Raw genomic sequence first — 19,337 nt, 5'->3', positions numbered from 1 at the left:
AGATGTATTATCTGAAATGAGTCATTTAGGACAGTACTTCTCAACTTTAAAGGGAATTTGAATCATCTAGTGATCTTTCTAGAATGTAGATTCTGACAATGGGATGATGACACCGTCCAGGAAGGGTTTTTGATAACAAGGACCTAGAGAAGCTCACACTTGTTCCAAAGAAAGGTTTTCTAAACTGGGACTGGTGTATACATTCATCATGTCAGTTATGTTCATCATGTTATAATAGTTTGAGCACACTGCATGGCACAACAGGTGCTCAAATGTTTTAAATAATGCATGTCAGGCGCGGTGGCTCACGCCTGTAATCCCAGCACTTTGGGAGGCAGAGGCGGGTGAATCACAAGGTCAGGAGATCGAGACCATCCTGGCCAACATGGTGAACCTTGTCTCTACTGAAAGTACAAAAAATTGGCCAGGTGTGGTGGCGGGTGCCTGTAGTCCTAGCTACTCAGGAGGCTGAGGCAAGAGAATGGCATGAACCCAGGAGGCAGAGCTTGCAGTGAGCCCAGATTGTGTCACTGCACTCCAGCCTGGGTGACAGAGCGAGACTCCGTCTCAAAAAAAAAGAAATAATAATAATGCATGCATGTGGGTAGAATAGGAAGCATGGGGAAGAGGGAACTGTGGAGTTTTTTGTGTTTTTTTTTGCCTTTTTTTTTGTTTTTGAAATGGAGTCTTGTTCTGTCTCCCAGGCTGGTGGCAGTGGCACAATTTTGGCTCACTGCAACCTCTGCCTTGTGGGTTCAAATGATTATCCTGCCTCAGCTTCCTGAGTAGCTGGGATTACAGGCACCTGTCACCATGCCTGGCTAATTTTTTTGTATTTTTAGTAGAGAAAGGGTTTCACCATGTTGGCCAGAGCTGTTCTTGAACTCCTGACCTCAGGTGATCCACCCACCTTGGCCTCCCAAAGTGCTGAGATTACAGGCGTGAACCACTGTGCCTGGCTTTGTTTTTGATCTTTGAGATAGGATCTCACTCTGTGACCCAGGCTGGATTGCAGTGGCAGGATCATGGCTCATTGCAGCTGTGACCTCCCTGGCTCAGTTGATCCTCCCGCCCCAGCCTCCCAAGTAGGTGAGACACAGGTGCATGCCACTACACTTGGCTAATCTTTAAAATTTGTAGAGAGAGGGGGGGTTTCACTGTGTTGTCCAGGCTGACCTCTAACTCCTGGGCTCAAGGGATCCTCCCATCTCGGCCTTCCAAAGTGTTGAGATAACAGGTGTGAGCCACTGTGTCTGGCCAGTTTTATACAGGAGAGGGGAGTGTCTGGAGAAAGGCAAAGGAGAGGTGTGTTCTATGAGAATCCTTATCCTTCTTGAGCGGCATTAGTGGGAGGTAGCCAAGGGGTAGTGGGTAGGATTGAAGCGATTGCTAACTGCTAATATGATCTGAAATGTGGCAGAACTTGGAATTAACTTGGTAGATGTGAGCATTGATACTGGAGTTACTCATGACAAAGGGAGAGTGTGAACTCTGACCCCGGAGAAAGAAGGGTTATTTTCAACAATCTCTTCAGCTTGAAGAGATTGTTGGTGTGTGTGATTCAGGTTTGGTGCATGACATCTTTCCTCTTCATGGAGCTGACCTAAGGCGGAATATAAAGGGAATGGGAGGGGCGGCTTGGAAATCACTTGCCACCCTCACGACCGATAACTTGAAGGATCCTCTGAACAACACCTCCCACCCTCACGACGGATAACTTGAAGGAGCCTCTGCAGCAGAGGCAGGAGTCTGGAGGCTGGGATGGTATCAGAAAGGGCCTCCCTGGGTGTTGGAGGCAATGAAGATGAAGGGCGAGAATCCATTGGCCGCGCCAGTGCGCCAGTGGGGGCGGTTGGGAGATCTTGTAGACCAAGTCTAGAACGGGGAAGGACTGTTCGAGCCCGCTTGTCCACTCATTACTCTGGAATCCGAATCCCAGCAGGGGCGCGGGAAACCGCTGCTCTGAGAAAAGGTACCTCCCCCAGAAAGACAGCGCGGGAAGTCCCGAGTTTCCCGCCATGCCGAGGGCGTGACCCTTGACGTCAGAGCTCCACCTCCACAAACTGGCGGCCAGTGGGCTCCGCCCTTAACCAAGATGGCGAAACGCGTGGGACCGGAAAGAGTTTTTAGATTTCCCGTCTACCCTACCCCTGAAGTGGAGGTGGGACTGTCCTGTGGAGCCCCGCCCTTTCCGCTATGCGCCCGCGCGGCGCAATGATGTACACGGGCCCGCCCACTGCCCCTGTGGGGTTCCTGAGTCGTGCTGCGTCGACGACGGTAGTGACGCGTATTGCCGGGAGGATGGCGGACGCCGGCTTGCGCCGCGTGGTTCCCAGCGACCTGTATCCTCTCGTGCTCGGCTTCCTGCGCGATAACCAACTCTCGGAGGTGGCCAATAAGTTCGCCAAAGCGACAGGAGCTGTGAGTTCCGGGCTTGGGGTGGGGACCGGGCTGAGATGACCACAAAGCTTCAGGCCCTGATGTGCTTAGGTTTCCCGGTGGGGAAGTCTATGGGGTCCGCCAATCCAGTGTCTGCAAGGCCTTTACGCCGACCCCTGGGCAGTGCCCAGAGAAAACCTGCGGCCTTGGTCGCTCCTCTTCCCCCAGTCCTGACTAGATATCGCTGAGTTTTGTTGCTTTTTTTCCTTGTGGAGCCGTGCAGCGGCGGCAGCGTGGGAGCCTCGTGGCCCGAAGTCACATGGCTGGCAGAGTGCAGCGGGGAGCTAGAGCCTTGTCCCACTGAGGACGTTGGTTCTTCGGCATCTGGTTCTTCTGGGGTGCTTTTCGTTGGGTGAGGCAAACCGCGTTTTGACCTTACCCTCAGTCACATTTACTGGGCTTCAAAAGCAAGTGAAATTGCTTTAGAATGAAGGCCGGGATTTTCGTTAGTAAGGAAGAAAATGAATGAAAGTAGAAGCAGAGTTTTGTTTTGAGTTACACCGATGAGAATTGAGCATCATAAACAGCCCTACCAAGCAGGCATAGTAGTGGGCTTGGAGCTTTGGCTAATGGAATCAAACAAACCTAGGTTTGGGACCAGGCTCTGTCACTTTTTAGATACGTGACCCGGGCAGTTTATTTAACCTCTCTGAGTCTTTCTACAGGGATGTCATCATCCACTTTCTAGGATTTTTGTGAATTTCAGTAAGATGATGTGTAAGAGTAGCAATCTCGGTGCTGGTGCAGAGGAATCTTGTAGAAGTTAAAGCTGTACCATAATTATTGCAATTTAGGATGCTCCAAACACATGTGAGAGTAAGAGAACCAGGAATGTGAAAGGTTTATAATCTTTCACATCAACAGACGTCCCTGCATGGGAAGCGACCTTGAGGGAGGAGGTCTTTTGCGGGGATGATAGCATGACTAGGAAGGATGGCTTGCACTTTTAGCAGAATCAGGCTGCAAAAGCAAAGAATCAGATCAGCTTCAGAACTTCCTTAAGCTGGGACATGCTGCCATGTGATCTAACTGCTTTCTTAGTGAAACTGTTTAGAGTTGACTGTTAAGGAGACTGCAGAGAGTACTTTCACAGTGGACTGAATGGAATTGGACATTTCAGAATTAGGATTCATTTTTTTTTTTTTTTTTTTTTTTTTGAGACAGAGTCTCTGTTGCCCAGTCTGGAGTGCAGTTGCCCAAGCTGGAGTGCAATGGTGCGATCTCGGCTCATTGTAACCTCCGCCTCCCAAATTCAAGTGATTCTCCTGCCTCAGCCTCCCGAGTAGCTGGGATTACAGGCGCGCACTGCCACGCCCGGCTAATTTTTGTATTTTTAGTAGAGACAGGGTTTCACCATGTTGACCAGGCTGGCCTTGAACTCCTGACCTCAAGAAATCCACCCGCCTCGGCCTCCCAAAGTGCTGGGATTACAGGCGTGAGACACCATGCCTGGCCTCAGAATTAGGATTCTGAAATGGTTTTATGTGAGAAAAGCTAATCTTTGTGAAGAGTTTACTAAGGGTCAGGAGCTAAGCCTTTACATGCATTTAATTTTCTTTTTCTTTTTGAGGCGGAGTCTGGCTCTGTTGCCAGGCTGGAGTGCAGTGGCATGATCTCAGCTCGCTGCAACCTCTGCTCAAGTGATTCTCCTGCCTCAGCTTCCCAAGTAGCTGGGCCTACAGGTGTGCGCCACCAAGCCCAGCTAATTTTTTTTTTGTATTTTTAATAGAGACGGGGTTTCACCGTGTTGGCCAGGCTGCTTTTGAACTCCTGACCTCAAGAAATCCACCACCTGGGCCTCCCAAAGTGCTGGGATTACAGGTGTGAGCCACTGCACCCGGCCAATATGCATTATGTCTTATCCTCTCAATAACTTAATGAGATGTGTAGTATTATCTCCATTTTATAGAGAATAAAATAATCTCAGGGAGACTAAGTAATTTGTCCAAAGGTGAGTTCCCATGTGTCCTGACTCTGGTCCTTTACTCTTTTTTGTACCCCAGAGTCTCACTCTATTGCCCAGGCGGCAGTGCAGTGGTGCAATTTCGGCTCACCGCAACCTTCACCTCTCAGGTTCAAGCGATTCTTATGCCTAAGCCTCCCGAATAGCTGGGATTACAGGCGCCCACCACCATGCCCAGCTAATGTTTGTATCTTTAGTAGAAATGGGGTTTCATCATACTGGCCAGGCTGGTCTCAAATTCCTGATCAGGTGATCTGCCCATCTTGGCCTCCCAAAGTGTTGGGATTACAGGCGTGAGCCACTGCGCCTGGCCTGATCCTGTACTCTTATGTGTATTGTTTTGTGTGTGTTTGTTTCTTTTAGAGGGTCTCACTCTGTTGCCCAGGCTGGAGTACAGTAATGCAATCATAGTTCACTGTAGCCTTGAACTCCTGGGCTCAGGCAATCCTCCTGCCTCAGTCACTGGAGTAGCTAGGACTACAGACATGTGCCACCACACCTGGCTAATTTTTTTTTTTTTTTTTGAGACAGAGTTTCGCTCTTGTTGCCCAGGCTGGAGTGCAATGGCGCAATCTCAACTCACCACAACCTCCACCTCCCGGGTTCAAGCGATTCTCCTGCATTGGCCTCCCAAGTAGCTGGGATTATTACAAGCATGTGCCACCCCGCTTGGCTAATTTTGTATTTTTAGTAGAGACGGAGTTTCTCCATGTTGGTCAGGCTGGTCTCCAACTCCCGATCTCAGGTGATCCACCCGCCTTAGCCTCACAAAGTGTTGGGATTACAGACGTTTAGCCACCACAGGCCGTGCCACTGCAGTGCCATTGCACTCTAGCTTGGGTGACCAAGAGCGAAACTCAGTCTCAAAAAAAAAAAAAAAAGAGAGAGAGAGAGATGGAGGTCTCACTGTTTTGCCCAGTGGTCTTGAACTCCTGTCTTTAAGTGATCCTCCTGCCTCAGCCTGCCAAAGTTTTAGATTATAGGTGTGAACCACTGTGCCTGGCCTAAATGCAGTTCTTTTTTTTTTTTTTTGAGACTTGCTCTGTCACCCAGGCTGGAGTATAATGGTATGATTTCAGCTCACTGGAACCTCAGCCTCCTGGGTTAAAGTGATTCTCCTGCCTCAGCCTCCTGAGTAGCTGGGATTATAGCTGTGCACCACCATGCCCAGCTAAGTTTTTGTGTTTTTGGTAGACAGGGTCTTACCATGTTGGTCAGGCTGGTCTCAAACTCCTGCCCTCATGATTTGCCTACCTCAGCCTCCCAAAGTGCTGGGATTACAGGCCTGAGCCACCGTGCCTGGCCCCTTAATGCAGTTCTTTACATTCAATACAGTACTCACCAGTCTTGTTTGTTTCTTTCTTTCTTTTCTTTTTTTTTTTTTTTGAGACAGGGTCTTGGTCTGTCACCCAAGCTGGAGTGCAGTGGCGCGATCTCAGCTCACTACAGCCTCTGCCTCCGGGGTTCAAGCGATTATCCTGCCTCAGCCTCCTGAGTACCAGGGATTACAGGCGTCTGCCACCACACCCAGCTAGGAGACAGGGTTTCTCCATAGATAGTACATTGCTAAAGTAAAGAGAGTGAGCTTTTTTTTTTTGGCATATGGAGGTCTTGCTGTGTTGCTAAGGCTGGTCGTGAACTCCTGGCATCCAGTGATCCTCCTGTCTCAGCCTCCCAAAGTGCTGAGATAACAGGCATGAGCCACTGTGCCCAGTCAAAAGTGATTTTTTTTTTTTTTTTTTTTTTTTTTTTTAAGATAGAGTCTTACTCTTGTTGCCCAGGCTGGAGTGCAGTGGCGCGATCTCGGCTCACTGCAACCTCCGCCTCCTTGGTTCAAGCGATTCTCCTGCTTCAGCCTCCCAAGTAGTTAGGATTACAGACGTGTGCCATCACGCTGGGCTAATTTTTGTTTTAGTAGAGAGGGGGTTTCACTGTTTTGGCCAAGCTGGTCTCGAACTCCTGACCTCTTGATCCGCCTGTCTCAGCCTCCCAAAATGCTGGGATTACAAGCATGAACCACTGTGACTGGCTGATTTTTTTTTTTTTTTTTTTTTTTTTTAGGACTTTGGTCAATATAGATTGGCGAGCAGGGGGTTAGATGGTACCACAAACATGGGAATAGCCCAAGTTTTTTAGATCAGAAATTGGGAAATCCACAAACAATATTTTTTTCCTGATTTATGCACGTAGCAAAAGTTTTATGAAGATGTAACATTTATACCAAATTTAGTAATTATGTATATAACAGGCCACATTTAATGAAAGCATAAGCAGGATAAAATAATTTCCTTACCCAGCTCTTTTTCTTCTACAGACACAGCAGGATGCCAATGCCTCTTCCCTCTTAGACATCTATAGCTTCTGGCTCAAGTAAGCCTTTCCTGTTCCATTTTGGCTATTTCTCCCCCAAGGTGGGCTGGGCTATGTTTCTTGGTTTGGGAAGATTCCAGTCTCCTAGAAATTGGTCTAATCTACCTTAGCAGGTCTGCCAAGGCCCCAGAGCGAAAGTTACAGGCAAATGGACCAGTGGCTAAGAAAGCTAAGAAGAAAGCCTCATCCAGTGACAGTAGTGAGGACAGCAGCGAGGAGGAGGAGGAAGTTCAAGGGCCTCCAGCAAAGAAGGCTGGTAAGGCAAAGTAGCGGGTGGGCTCGGTGGTGCCAGGAAAAGAATTTACAGCCTGCTTGTTTCACATGGGTGGTTCTTACTGGGACCTGTGTTTTTGTTCAGCTGTACCTGCCAAGCGAGTCGGTCTGCCTCCTGGGAAGGCTGCAGCCAAAGCATCAGAGAGCAGCAACAGTGAAGAGTCCAGTGATGATGAGGAGGAGGACCAAAAGAAACAGCCTGTCCAGGTTTGCAGCTCTGGGAAGAAAAGGGGGTTTAAGGATTAGAAAGGAAGAAACCAAAATCTTGGCCTCTAACTTGTAACCAAGGAGTGATGCCGGCAATACAATAGGTGATTATGAGGAAGAAAATCTGGGGATTTTCAGGGAACTGATAAAAATATGAGGTCCAGGCCAGGTGCGGTGGCTCAAGCCTGTAATCCCAGCACTTTGGGAGGCCGAGACGGGCGGATCACGAGGTCAGGAGATCGAGACCATCCTGGCTAACACGGTGAAACCCCGTCTCTACTAAAAAATACAAAAAACTAGCCGGGCGTGGTGGCGGGCGCCTGTAGTCCCAGCTACTCGGGAGGCTGAGGCAGGAGAATGGCGTAAACCCGGGAGGCGGAGCTTGCAGTGAGCTGAGATCCGGCCACTGCACTCCAGCCCGGGCGACAGAGAGACTCCATCTCAAAAAAAAAAAAAAAAAATGAGGTCTGGAAGGGATTTGTGAGGTTGAGGTCAGGATTGGAAGCTAGAGGAAATTAAACCCATTCTGCTTGAGGAGTTTGGGTTCTTCTGGGACACTATTCAGGGCTCCAAGAATAATAGAGTGCGTTTTCTTGGGAGCTTTGGCAGGAACAGGGCCAGTGTATCAAGTGGCTGAACTTTGTTGTTTCTTAAGAGTTTTTTGCCCTTTCTATATCCTGTTCTTAGCTTTCTCTTGCTCTTACTGCTGCATTAAGCCCCTAAAAATAAAAGGAACATAGGATGCCCTTTGGGTACCTGGAAGCTTTTGTTGATTTCTCTCCTTGTGTCTTTTCTAACAGAAGGGAGTTAAGCCCCAAGCCAAGGCAGCCAAAGCTCCTCCTAAGAAGGCCAAGAGCTCTGATTCAGATTCTGACTCAAGCTCCGAGGATGAGCCACCAAAGAACCAGAAGCCAAAGATAACACCTGTGGCAGCTAAAGCTCAGGCTAAAGCCCCTCCCAAACCAGGTACTGTTTCCGTTCCCAAGAGGCTGGGCTGGGGACCAGATTGCTCTGGGGACTGGTGTTAAAACTGCTGATTTGGCACAGGGGTGAAATGGTACTGTTTATTGAACTGGAGGTATTGATTACTGGTCTTTTAATTTTAAAGGTTTTACTAATAACAAGATTTCATAGGAGCTGGTAAATAGAGAAACAGTTATTGCAGCAAGGAAAAATGTGTATTTTTAAAAATGATGTCCATTTGGTATTTTTTTGTGACATTTCATAGACATTTTATGTTCTCACACATCCCATTCCACTGTAACCACTTAAATATCTATTTGTTTTGCTTTTGCCTTTTTTATTCTTGTACGTCATTCTATGAGACAAATGAGAATTTTTCTTTTTTTCTGTAACTTGAGGGTTAGGTTATTTCTCTGAATGGAGGTTGAAGTGAAAGATTTTAGAGGGCATATTGAGGTTATTTATGTCATCTTTTCTTAGTTTTATTCCTGCCATAGGATAGGAAAGGCATCCTTTGATGTGGTAAACCATGGCATTCTCCTTGATGGCTGCTCTACAGTTGAAAGAATTGGTGGACTCCTGGCCAGGCACAGTGGCTCACACCTATAATCCCAGCACTTTGGGAGGCTGAGGCAGGCTGATTGCTTGAGGTCAGCCTGACCAACATGGCGAAACCTTGTTTCTACCAAAAATAAAAAAACTAGCTGGGCATGGTGGTGGGCACCTATAATCCCGGCTACTCCGGAGGCTGAGGCAGGAGAGTTGCTTGAACCACTGCACACTGCTCTGTGCGACAGAGTCAGAGCCAGACTCCATCTCAAAAAAAAAAAAAAAGGAATTAGTGGACTCCTAAGCTCTCTGCTCATAGGAAGGAGGTTTTTCATGGTACTGACTTGCCCTAATACTCCTTACTCTTTCCTTTTCTTGGGTATTCCAGCTCGAGCAGCACCTAAAGTAGCCAATGGTAAAGCAGCCAGTAGCAGCAGCAGCAGCAGCAGCAGCAGCAGTGATGACTCAGAGGAGGAAAAGGCAGCAGCCACCCCCAAAAAGGTCTGGGCCATAAGTTGGGTCAGGGAAGAGGTGACTAGGGTGGGATGTGTGTGTCTCCATTCCCTGGCAGGATTGGTTGGATCAGCATTTTCCTGTGGTAATCAGTTTTCTTTCCAATGCAGACTGTACCTAAAAAGCAAGTTGTGGCCAAGGCCCCAGTGAAAGCAGTTGCCACCCCTACCCAGAAGAGTTCCAGCAGTGAGGATTCCTCCAGTGAGGAGGAAGAGGAGCAAAAAAAAACCCTGAAAAATAAACCAGGTGACTGGACATGGAGAGTGAAGCTGTATGACTGCGGTCAGGGCCCAGCTTCAGTAATCACATGGACCTCTCCATAGAGCTGCTTGAGCGTCCTCATGACATGACAGCTAGCTTCTCCCAGTACTAGTGATCTGGGAAAGCAAGGAGGAATCTCCAGTGCTTTGTAAAACTTAGACTCAGAAGTGACACCGTCTTCTGTTAGAACTGAGTCATTGATTCTGGCCCATACTCAAGGGGAATTAAGCTTAATTTCTAGAAGAAAGTATCAAAAAAATTTGTAGACCTATCTTAAAACCATCACACTATCCTTTTTAAACAGGTCCCTACAGTTCAGTCCCCCCACCTTCTGCTCCCCCACCAAAGAAGTCTGTGGGAACCCAGCCTCCCAAGAAAGCTGTGGAAAAGCAGCAGCCTGTGGAAAGCAGTGAAGACAGCAGTGATGAGTCTGGTGAGTCAGAGGGATGCAGCCTCCCCTCAGTGTGGGTCTGGAGGAGGGGATGAGGAATAAGGGAGAGAGAAAGCCTTCCATCCCTCCATTGCATTTTGCTTAAAGCAAGACAGAGCTAAGGCTCTGTGTGTCTTCGCATTCTTTTTATTGCTGTCCTGGTTGGGTTGGGACTCTGGACCCAGCATAATGCTACAGGTTCTCCTTAGATTCAAGTTCTGAAGAAGAGAAGAAACCCCCAACTAAGGCAGTCATCTCTAAAGCAACCACTAAACCACCTCCAGCAAAGAAAGCAGCAGAGAGCTCTTCAGACAGCTCAGGTAAGGCATATGGAGGCCCTCAGTTCAGCTGCTCTCAGGCAGCTGCTAAGGGCTCCCCTGAATCTGAATCGGGGAGCTGTTGATTCCATCCCTCTGTATCTAGACTCTGACAGCTCTGAGGATGATGAAGCTCCTTCCAAGCCAGCTGGTACCACCAAGAATTCTTCAAATAAGCCAGCTGGTACCACCAAGAATTCTTCAAATAAGCCAGCTGTCACCATCAGGTCACCTGCAGCAAAGCCAGCTGCAACCCCCAAGCAACCTGTGGGCGGTGGCCAGAAGCCTCCGATGAGAAAGGCTGACAGCAGCTCCAGTGAGGAAGAGAGCAGCTCCAGTGAGGAGGAGAAGACAAAGAAGACGGTGGCCACCAATAAGCCCAAGGTGACTGCCAAAGCAGCTCCACCTCTGCCTGCCAAGCAGGCTCCTCAGGGTAGTAGGGACAGCAGCTCTGATTCAGACAGCTCCAGCAGTGAGGAGGAGGAGGAAGAAGAGACGACATCTAAGTCTGCAGTTAAGAAGAAGCCACAGAAGGTAGCAGGAGGTGCAGCCCCTTCCAAGCCAGCCTCTGCAAAGAAAGGAAAGACTGAGAGCAGCAGCAGTTCTTCCTCTGATGACTCCAGTGAGGAGGAGGAAGAGAAGCCCAAGGGCAAGGGCTCTCCCAGACCACAAGCCCCCAAGGCCAATGGCACCTCTGCACTGACTACCCAGAATGGAAAAGAAGCTAAGAACAGCGAGGAAGAGGAAGAAGAAAAGAAAAAGGCAGCAGTGGCAGTTTCCAAGTCAGGTCGGTACCCAGTAAAAATGCCCTCTGGGTTTTGTCCCCCCAAATCAGGATGGGATATACTCTTTGAGAGTAGGGTAGTGAGAGGAGGCCCACCACTGGGCTTCCAGTTGTGGAAACTGGAAGGAAGAACAGGAAACTGGTCTCTTTTTTTTTTTTTAATAGAATCTTACTCTGTCATCCAGGCTGGGGTGCAGTGGCATGATCACGGCTTGTGCAGCCTTAACTTCATGGGCTCAGGTGATCTTTCCACCTTAGCCTCCTGAGTAGCCGGGATGACAAGCATGCACCACCATGTCTGGCTCATTTTTTAACTTTGTATAGAGACAGAATCTCACTATATTGCCCTGGCTGATCTCAATTTCCTGGGCTCAAGCAATCCTCCTACCTTGGCCTCCCAAAATGCTGGGGTTACAGTTGTGAGCCACTGTACTTGGCCTGAGTCTGGCTTTTTGTTTTGTAGGTTCATTAAAGAAGCGGAAGCAGAATGAGGCTGCCAAGGAGGCAGAGACTCCTCAGGCCAAGAAGATAAAGCTTCAGACCCCTAACACATTTCCAAAAAGGAAGAAAGTAAGTTGTCTCACTTTCCTCTCAGGAACCAGCTCTTTAAAAGTAGAAAAATCTAGGATCATCTTGACAGCTCTGCCTGGCATGACCTGGCACATGTGTCCATGTGTATCACTCAGAAGAGCTGTTACATGACCACTCTGTCTTTCATTTCCTACTTCTGTAGGGAGAAAAAAGGGCATCATCCCCATTCCGAAGGGTCAGGGAGGAGGAAATTGAGGTGGATTCACGAGTTGCAGACAATTCCTTTGATGCCAAGGTGAGAGAGAGATCTGTGCCATTCTTGAGAGGGAGGATAGGTAGTGTCAGAGGGGATAGCTCTTGGTTCAGGTTGGTGGGAATCTTCTCTGGGTTCAGGTTGCCTTGAGCAGGGAGTAGAAAGAATAAAGTGACGGCCCTGGCATGGTCCTCCTGTGTTAATCCCCCTCTCTACTTAACAGCGAGGTGCAGCTGGAGACTGGGGAGAGCGAGCCAATCAGGTTTTGAAGTTCACCAAAGGCAAGTCCTTCCGGCATGAGAAAACCAAGAAGAAGCGGGGCAGCTACCGGGGAGGCTCAATCTCTGTCCAGGTCAATTCCATTAAGTTTGACAGTGAGTGACCTGAGGCCATCTTTGGTGAAGCAAGGGTTATGATCGGAGACTACTCACTTTCTCCAGCGGACCTGGGAACCTGTCTCTCTAGGTGAGGGTCTCAATGAGGACAGAAGTTTAGGGTAGGTCCTAAGACTTTACAATGTAACATCCTTTCTGGTCCTTTTCTCTCTTCCTAGTTTTGTACAGACTTGTTTTTGAGTGTTGAGTAGCAGGGACAAAATAAGGGAATGTTATTTTTAAAGAAAATTCATTTTCATTGTTGTCTCCTTACTTTTCTGTGAAAGTCCTCATACTGAGAAATTTGTATATTTTATATTAAATCATTTCCTATTGATTTTTGTTGTGATTTTCAAAGGTGGATTCCCACAGATAAAATCTTGGCTGTTGCCCAAAACATAGTAAAGGGTCAGGTGTGACTTTTTATAATTGGAAGAAAATTCTGCCTTTGTGAGTGCACATGTCCACATTTCATCCCTCCTTCCCTCAAAACCCTAGAGAGGGGCATTAAAGAATTACTGATGTATATGCAGTGTCTGTTAAGCATGCAGTATGTATTTCATCTTCATTTATTGGGTCTGGGACTGAAGTTTTTAGCCAGCATGGACCTGACCTACTTTTTGGGATAAAATTCACTGTTTTGTTACAGGCAGAATTCTGGTGTGGCATGTGCCATGGGTCATACTGAATAAATTTTTTTTCTGTAATTTTATCATTACATGATGTTTGCAAAACATGCCTCGTTTTTTAATTTGAAAGCAAACTTTTCTACTGTTGAAAGACATTTTTTGACAACTTCACCCTCCCTAGTATTGAGTACTAAGTTGAGGACTGCATCTTCTCGTTTTTTACAGTATAGAGAACAAAATGACATTAGTTTGAAAAATACATATGACTTGGTATCGCTGTCTTGGTTGCAGTGGTGATACAGAATTGGTTTCATTAATTCCTACATGGTTGGAAATCACTGATCAAGAAAGTGGGGAAAAAAAAAAAACGTTAAAACCTCAATCCTCAGTAGGAAGGTAGATTACATTAGGTGAAATTATAGGTAATCTATGTATGTGCTAATGGGGTTGGAAAGAACCTTACAGAGCATATTACCTGATAAACTTGAGTGGAGTGGGTTTGGGAGAACAAACTAATAGGATTATTGTGTCTCGTAGTTGGTACCTGGGAGCAGTTGACATGCCCCCTTCAGAACCTTAACTGTTAGTAACAGTGGCTGTAACAACACAAACCAGTGACCAGAGATACAACTCTTAGGCCAAGCTGGCCTGACGGTATGGCTGAAGGAAGTGACTGAGCAGTGGTGGTACTCAGCGAGACCAAGACGGAGAGGCAAGAGTCCACAGCTTTCTGGAGGCTAAGGCGTTCCGGTGGTAGAAAAGTGTGCCCCAAGCCTTCATGGATGAGTTACAGGTCTTAAAATTAGTCTCCTCTTGTTTGGATTCTATACTTGCTAAATAACCTGATAATAACCTGGTTTTCCATGTTAACTGCCTCTAGGAAGAAAATGTACTGTTCATGCTGACACAGATATTTCAGTCTGCATGGTAAAAGTTCTACATCTTACTACAAAATAATAAACTGGCTGGTTTATAATGTGTCTTGGGAGTTTTATTATTGTGAGTCTAAACCCCTTCCACCCCCTACTCAAACCAGAAAAACTTTGGTGCCAGTTATAGGAGTCTGGACCTGTGATTTCACTGCAGAGGCTTTTTGGCAGCAGCTTGCAGGGTTTTCTTGGCCACAGCTTGTCTCACGGTGCCTTTTCCAGGCTATATTCTAGCCTGTGCATAGTCCACATTGGGGGTTGGCAAAATGGCCTATGGGTCAAATCCAGCCCATGGCTTGTTTTTATATTAGGAACTAAGAATGGTTTTTACATTTGTAAAGGTCTTTTAAAAAGAGAGAATATGTGACAGAGATCTTATCAATGGCCCACAAAGCCTACGATATTTAGGATCTGGCCCTTTACAGAAGAAGTTTGCCAATTCTTGGTCTAAATCAGCAATTCCTAAGACATCAGCTGAAAATCAGAATCATCTGGGGAACTTAGAAACATGGATACTCGCAAAACCACAAAGAGATACCATCTCACACCAGTTAGAATGGCAATCATTAAAAAGGAAACAACAGGTGCTAGAGAGGATGTGGAGAAATAGGAACACTTTTACACTGTTGGTGGGACTGTAAACTAGTTCAACCATTGTGGAAGACCGTGTGGTGCCTCCTCAAGGATCTAGAACTAGAAATACCATTTGACCCAGCCATCCCATTACTTGGTATATACCCAAAGGATTAGAAATCATGCTGCTATATAAAGACACATGCACACATATGTTTATTGTGGCACTGTTCACAATAGCAAAGACTTGGAACCAACCCAAATGTCCATCAATGGATAGACTGGATTAAGAAAATGTGGCTCATATACACCATGGGATACTATGCAACCATAAAAAAGGATGAGTTTGTGTCCTTTGTAGGAACATGGATGAAGCTCGAAACCATTATTCTTAGCAAACTATCGCGGGACAGAAAACCAAACTCCGCATGCTGTCCCTCACAGGTAGGAATTGAACAGTGAGATCACTTGTACACAGTGGGGAACATCACACACAAGGGCCTGTCGTGTGGTGGGGGGAGGGGGGAGGGAGAGCATTAGGAGATACACCTAATGTAAATGATGAGTTAGTGGGTGCAGCACACCAACATGGCACATGTATACATATGTAACAAACCTGCACATTGTGCACATGTACCCTGGAACTTAAAGTATAATAAACAAATAAGAATCACAGATACTTGGGCTCATCCTGAAACCTATTGAGTCAGACCCTGGTGCTCTCTGGTGAGGCCCAGGAACTAGGGTATTTTAAAGCTCCCAGGTGATTCTAGTGAACAGCCGGAGTTGAAAACCGCTTATCTAAAGAGGATTTGAAAAGAAGTAGGCTGGGCGCGGTGGCTCAAGCCTGTAATCCCAGCACTTTGGGAGGCCGAGACGGGCGGATCACGAGGTCAGGAGATCGAGACCATCCTGGCTAACACTGTGAAACCCCGTCTCTACTAAAAAATACAAAAAACTAGCCGGGCGAGGTGGCGGGCGCCTGTAGTCCCAGCTACTCGGGAGGCTGAGGCAGGAGAATGGCGTAAACCCGGGAGGCGGAGCTTTGCAGTGAGCTGAGATCTGGCCACTGCACTCCAGCCCGGGCGACAGAGCAAGACTCCGTCTCAAAAAAAAAAAAAAGAAAAGAAGTGAATTGGTATTTCCCACCTTCATGCTTCCATTTTCAAATATAGTTGTTAAAAATAATAGGCCGGGCGTGGTGGCTCAAGCCTGTAATCCCAGCACTTTGGGAGGCCGAGACGGGCGGATCACGAGGTCAGGAGATCGAGACCATCCTGGCTAACATGGTGAAACTCTGTCTCTACTAAAAATACAAAAAATTAGCCGGACGTGGTGGCAGGTGCCTGTAGTCCCAGCTACTGGGGAGGCTAAGGCAGGAGAATGGAATGAACCTGGGAGGCGGAGCTTGCATTGAGCCGAGATCGCCACTGCACTCCAGCCTGGGTGACAGAGCAACACCCCGGCTCAAAATAATAATAATACAATAAAAACTCTTCTGAGTCTTGTTTGCTTTTTTCTGACAGAACTCATTTCCTCTTAGGCCTTGCAAAGCTGAGCGTGCTATGTTTTGCAGCTAGAGTGTTACACAAATGAGGCGGTTTAGCAAATTGCCTAACAGTATTAGGAAGGTTAACCTAAGTCTACATTTGTTTGTTTTTGAGACAGGGTCTTGCTCTGTTGTGCAGGCTGGAGTAGAGTGGTGCGATTACAATCACGGCTCACTGCAGCCTCAGCCTCTGGGCTCAAGCAGATACTTTGACCTCAGTCTCCTGAGTAACTGAGATCCTCCCACCTCAGCCTCCTGAGTAGCTGGGACTACAGTAGTCACTACGCTTGGCTAGTTGTTTTTTGTTTGTTTGTTTGTTTGTTTTGAGACGGAGTCTCGCTCTGTCGCCCAGGCTGGAGTGCAGTGGTCGGATCTCAGCTCACTGCAAGCTCCGCCTCCCGGGTTCACGCCGTTTTCCTGCCTCAGCCTCCCGAGTAGCTGGGATTACAGGCGCCCGCCACCTCGCCTGGCTAGTTTTTTGTATTTTTTAGTAGAGACGGGGTTTCACCATGTTAGCCAGGATGGTCTCGATCTCCTGACCTCATGATCTGCCCATCTCGGCCACCCAAACTGCTAGGATTACAGGCTTGAGCCACCGCGCCCGGCCCTGTTTTTGTTTTTAATTGTGTTTTGTAGAGACAGGGTCTCCCTGTGTTGCCCAGGCTACTCTCAAACAATCCTCCCACCTCAGCCTCCCAAAGTGCTGGTATTACAGGCGTGCATCACTGTGCCCAGCCCAGAGTGCACCTTCTCATGTAAAATGAAAATACGGCCGGGCCTGTAATCCTAGCACTTTGGGAGTCCAAGGAGGGCAGATCACGAGGTCAGGAGATCGAGACCATCCTGGCTAACACGGTGAAATCCCGTCTCTACTAAAAATACAAAAAAATTAGCCGGGCATGGTGGTGGGCGCCTGTAGTCCCAGCTACTTGGGAGGCTGAGGCAGGAGAATGGCATGAACTGAGGAGGCAGAGCTTGCAGTGAGCTGAGATTGTGCCACTGCACTCCAGCCTGGGTGACAGAGCAAGGCTCTGTCTCAAAAAAAAAAAAAAAAAAAAAAAGAATACTATCTTTTGACTCTCTCAGAGGCTTGTTGTAAGGACTGAGAATTTGAAGCACTTAGCACAGTCCCTGGCATATTATAAAGCACTCCATAACTGCCTCTTGCTCAATAAAAAAAGCTTTGGAAATGATGTTCCTTGGTTTCCTTGTGATGTGCAACATGCCGTTTTGGCAAAGGCATCAAGCATATGTTAATGATTATTTCCCTGCAATGGTTTTTTGTTGTTTCACGTTTATCATCTTCATTCCTGATACAAAAATGGATATGCAGAATTGGTCCTATTAGAAACTTTTTAGTTTTGTGAAGGATCCGGAATTCCCACCTCTTGCTGACAGGCTCTGGCACTGAAATCCGCAAATTCAGTCAACCAGACACATTGCTCATGCCCGTCTGCCTCATGCTTCATGGACACAGGCAGGAGACTTCCTAATGTCCTGTTGGGGACTTACCCTTCTCCTGGTGTAGCCTCACTGCAACCCTGTTAGGTGGGTATCGAGTAGATCATTCCATTTGGGGACAGGTGAGTCTTTGCTTTTGAGGACTGCCCTGTGTGTTGTAGGATGTGTGGCAGTGTCCCTGGCCTCTAACACTGCATGCCAATAGTTTCCCCTAGTTGTGACAACCAAAAACGGCTCCAGGCATTGCCAAATATTTCCTGGGAAGGAAAACTGCCACTAGTTGGAAACCACTGTGGAAACAGCTCAGAGTATCAAATGATTTACTTAGGGTTGATGAAACTGCAACTTAGTGGCACATTGAGACAAGAGCCCAGGTCTCTGTATGTCCAATCATGGAGCTACCTGTATCCAATAGTCTTTCTGAACCTGCTATGTACTCGTCATAGAACTCCCAGAGAGTTCAGTGTCTAATGGGGGAAGTCAGGCATGGGAGTGGTTTCTGTGCACTGAGCTGAGTTCTGTCCCAAACTGAAGGTCAGAGTAGCACCCGTAAAGGTACAAGCAAGAAAAGACTTGGCTTGGCTCGGCGCGGTGGCTCACGCCTGTAATCCCAGCACTTTGGGAGGCCGAGGCAGGCAGATCACGAAGTCAGGAGTTTTGAGACCATCCTGGCCAATATGGTGAAACCCCGTCTCTACTAAACATACAAAAAAATCAGCCAGGCGTGGTGGCAGGCGCCTGTAATCCCAGCTACTCGGGAAACTGAGACGGGAGAATCGCTTGAAACCGGAAGGCGGAGGTTGCAGTGAGCCGAGATCGTGCCACTGCACTCCAGCCTGGGCAACAAGAGCGAAACTCCGTCTCAAAAAAGAAGGAGAAGGAGAAGAAGAGACTTGGCTGATGTTGACCTAGGATTCTGAAGACAGCAGCAGTTTGCCAGGTGTGAGAAAGGTGCATACCGTGTAAGGAAGAGTGCCTTTTCCAGTGGGAGAAGAGGGCTGTTAGAATGGGTCAAGGAGAGGTGTGCGGGAGGTGAGGGCGAGATACTGCGAAATTTTACTGAGGGTTCAATGTCAATGGCCTTTTGTACCTAAGTTAGGAGTTAGTACTTTATTTTGTCCACCTGAATATGTTAGGAGATTTGATAGTCTAATACAATACTCCTGGCACTAATCTGGTCGTGGTGAAAGCAGTATTTCTGCCGGACCACCAAGTTCTCAAATCGGTAGTGCAGAGCCTGTCTGCAGTTACTGATATAGCCAGTAGGTGGCGATCTTGTCCCCCGTTCAGGGAGCTGGGCTAGACTTAAACAGAAGCTTAACTCCTTACTCCAGTTCTATTCAACAAACTTTGCTGGGCGCGATGGCTCACGCCTGTAATCCCAGCACTTTGGGATGCCGAGGCGGGCGGATCACGAGGTCAGCAGATCGTAGACCACGGTGAAACTCTGTCTCTACTAAAAATACAGGGCGTGGTGCCAGGGCGTGGTGGCTGGCGCCTGTAGTCCCAGCTACTCTGGAGGCTGAGGCAGGAGAATGGCGAACCCGGGAGGGGGAGCTTGCAGTGAGCCGAGATTGCACCACTGCACTCCAGCCTGGGTGACAGAGTGAGACTCCGTCTCAAAAAAACAAAAAAACTTGAAGAGCCTGCTGTGACAGCCTTTGGATACACAGATGAGTAAGACACAGGCCCTCATTTGAGGCCCTTTAGTTTTGGAAATTAGAGAAGGGAAGCTTTTCTGATCTCTGGTCTGTACTGGTTATCTATGAGAGGTTGTAGAAGATTCATGTTCCTCGTGGAACCCCAACTCTACCCCCAGGTCCTGGCAGGGTCTTGGGGCTCCTGCAACGGTGACTGACTGCAGATCCCACTGCTGATGGAAACTACGGGCCTGTGTTGTTCCTAGGTCTGGGAGCTCAGAGGCTCTCCTCTCTCTTCTGTCTTCCCTCCTCTCCCAGCATAATCTCAA

At 47.7% G+C, this 19,337-nt stretch overlaps 1 protein-coding gene across 4 annotated transcripts; it reads left to right on the top strand.

Moving 5' to 3' along the window:
- The first annotated feature begins 2,071 nt into the window (after positions 1-2,071).
- NOLC1 (nucleolar and coiled-body phosphoprotein 1) lies at positions 2,072-13,836 on the top strand. Of its 4 annotated transcripts, none has more exons than XM_033184723.1 (14): positions 2,218-2,421; positions 6,717-6,772; positions 6,883-7,028; positions 7,131-7,252; positions 8,053-8,218; positions 9,153-9,265; positions 9,388-9,523; positions 9,843-9,971; positions 10,178-10,288; positions 10,392-10,436; positions 10,470-11,072; positions 11,533-11,639; positions 11,803-11,895; positions 12,077-13,836. In XM_033184723.1, exons 1-14 carry the CDS (start codon positions 2,218-2,220, stop codon positions 12,233-12,235), a joined length of 2,190 nt encoding a protein of 729 aa, XP_033040614.1. In that variant the 3' UTR covers positions 12,236-13,836. The 4 variants fall into 4 exon arrangements, with proteins under 4 accessions (XP_033040598.1, XP_033040614.1, XP_033040606.1 ...); XM_033184715.1 differs by having other exon boundaries at positions 10,392-10,469; positions 10,500-11,072; XM_033184707.1 differs by having other exon boundaries at positions 2,072-2,421; positions 6,886-7,028; positions 10,392-11,072.
- Positions 13,837-19,337: the final 5,501 nt, after the last annotated feature.

Source organism: Trachypithecus francoisi, unplaced genomic scaffold (genome assembly GCF_009764315.1).
Source record: "Trachypithecus francoisi isolate TF-2019V2 unplaced genomic scaffold, Tfra_2.0 Contig01579, whole genome shotgun sequence".
Classification (NCBI taxonomy): domain Eukaryota; kingdom Metazoa; phylum Chordata; class Mammalia; order Primates; family Cercopithecidae; genus Trachypithecus; species Trachypithecus francoisi.
This window is presented reverse-complemented; position numbering and strand designations above follow the sequence as displayed.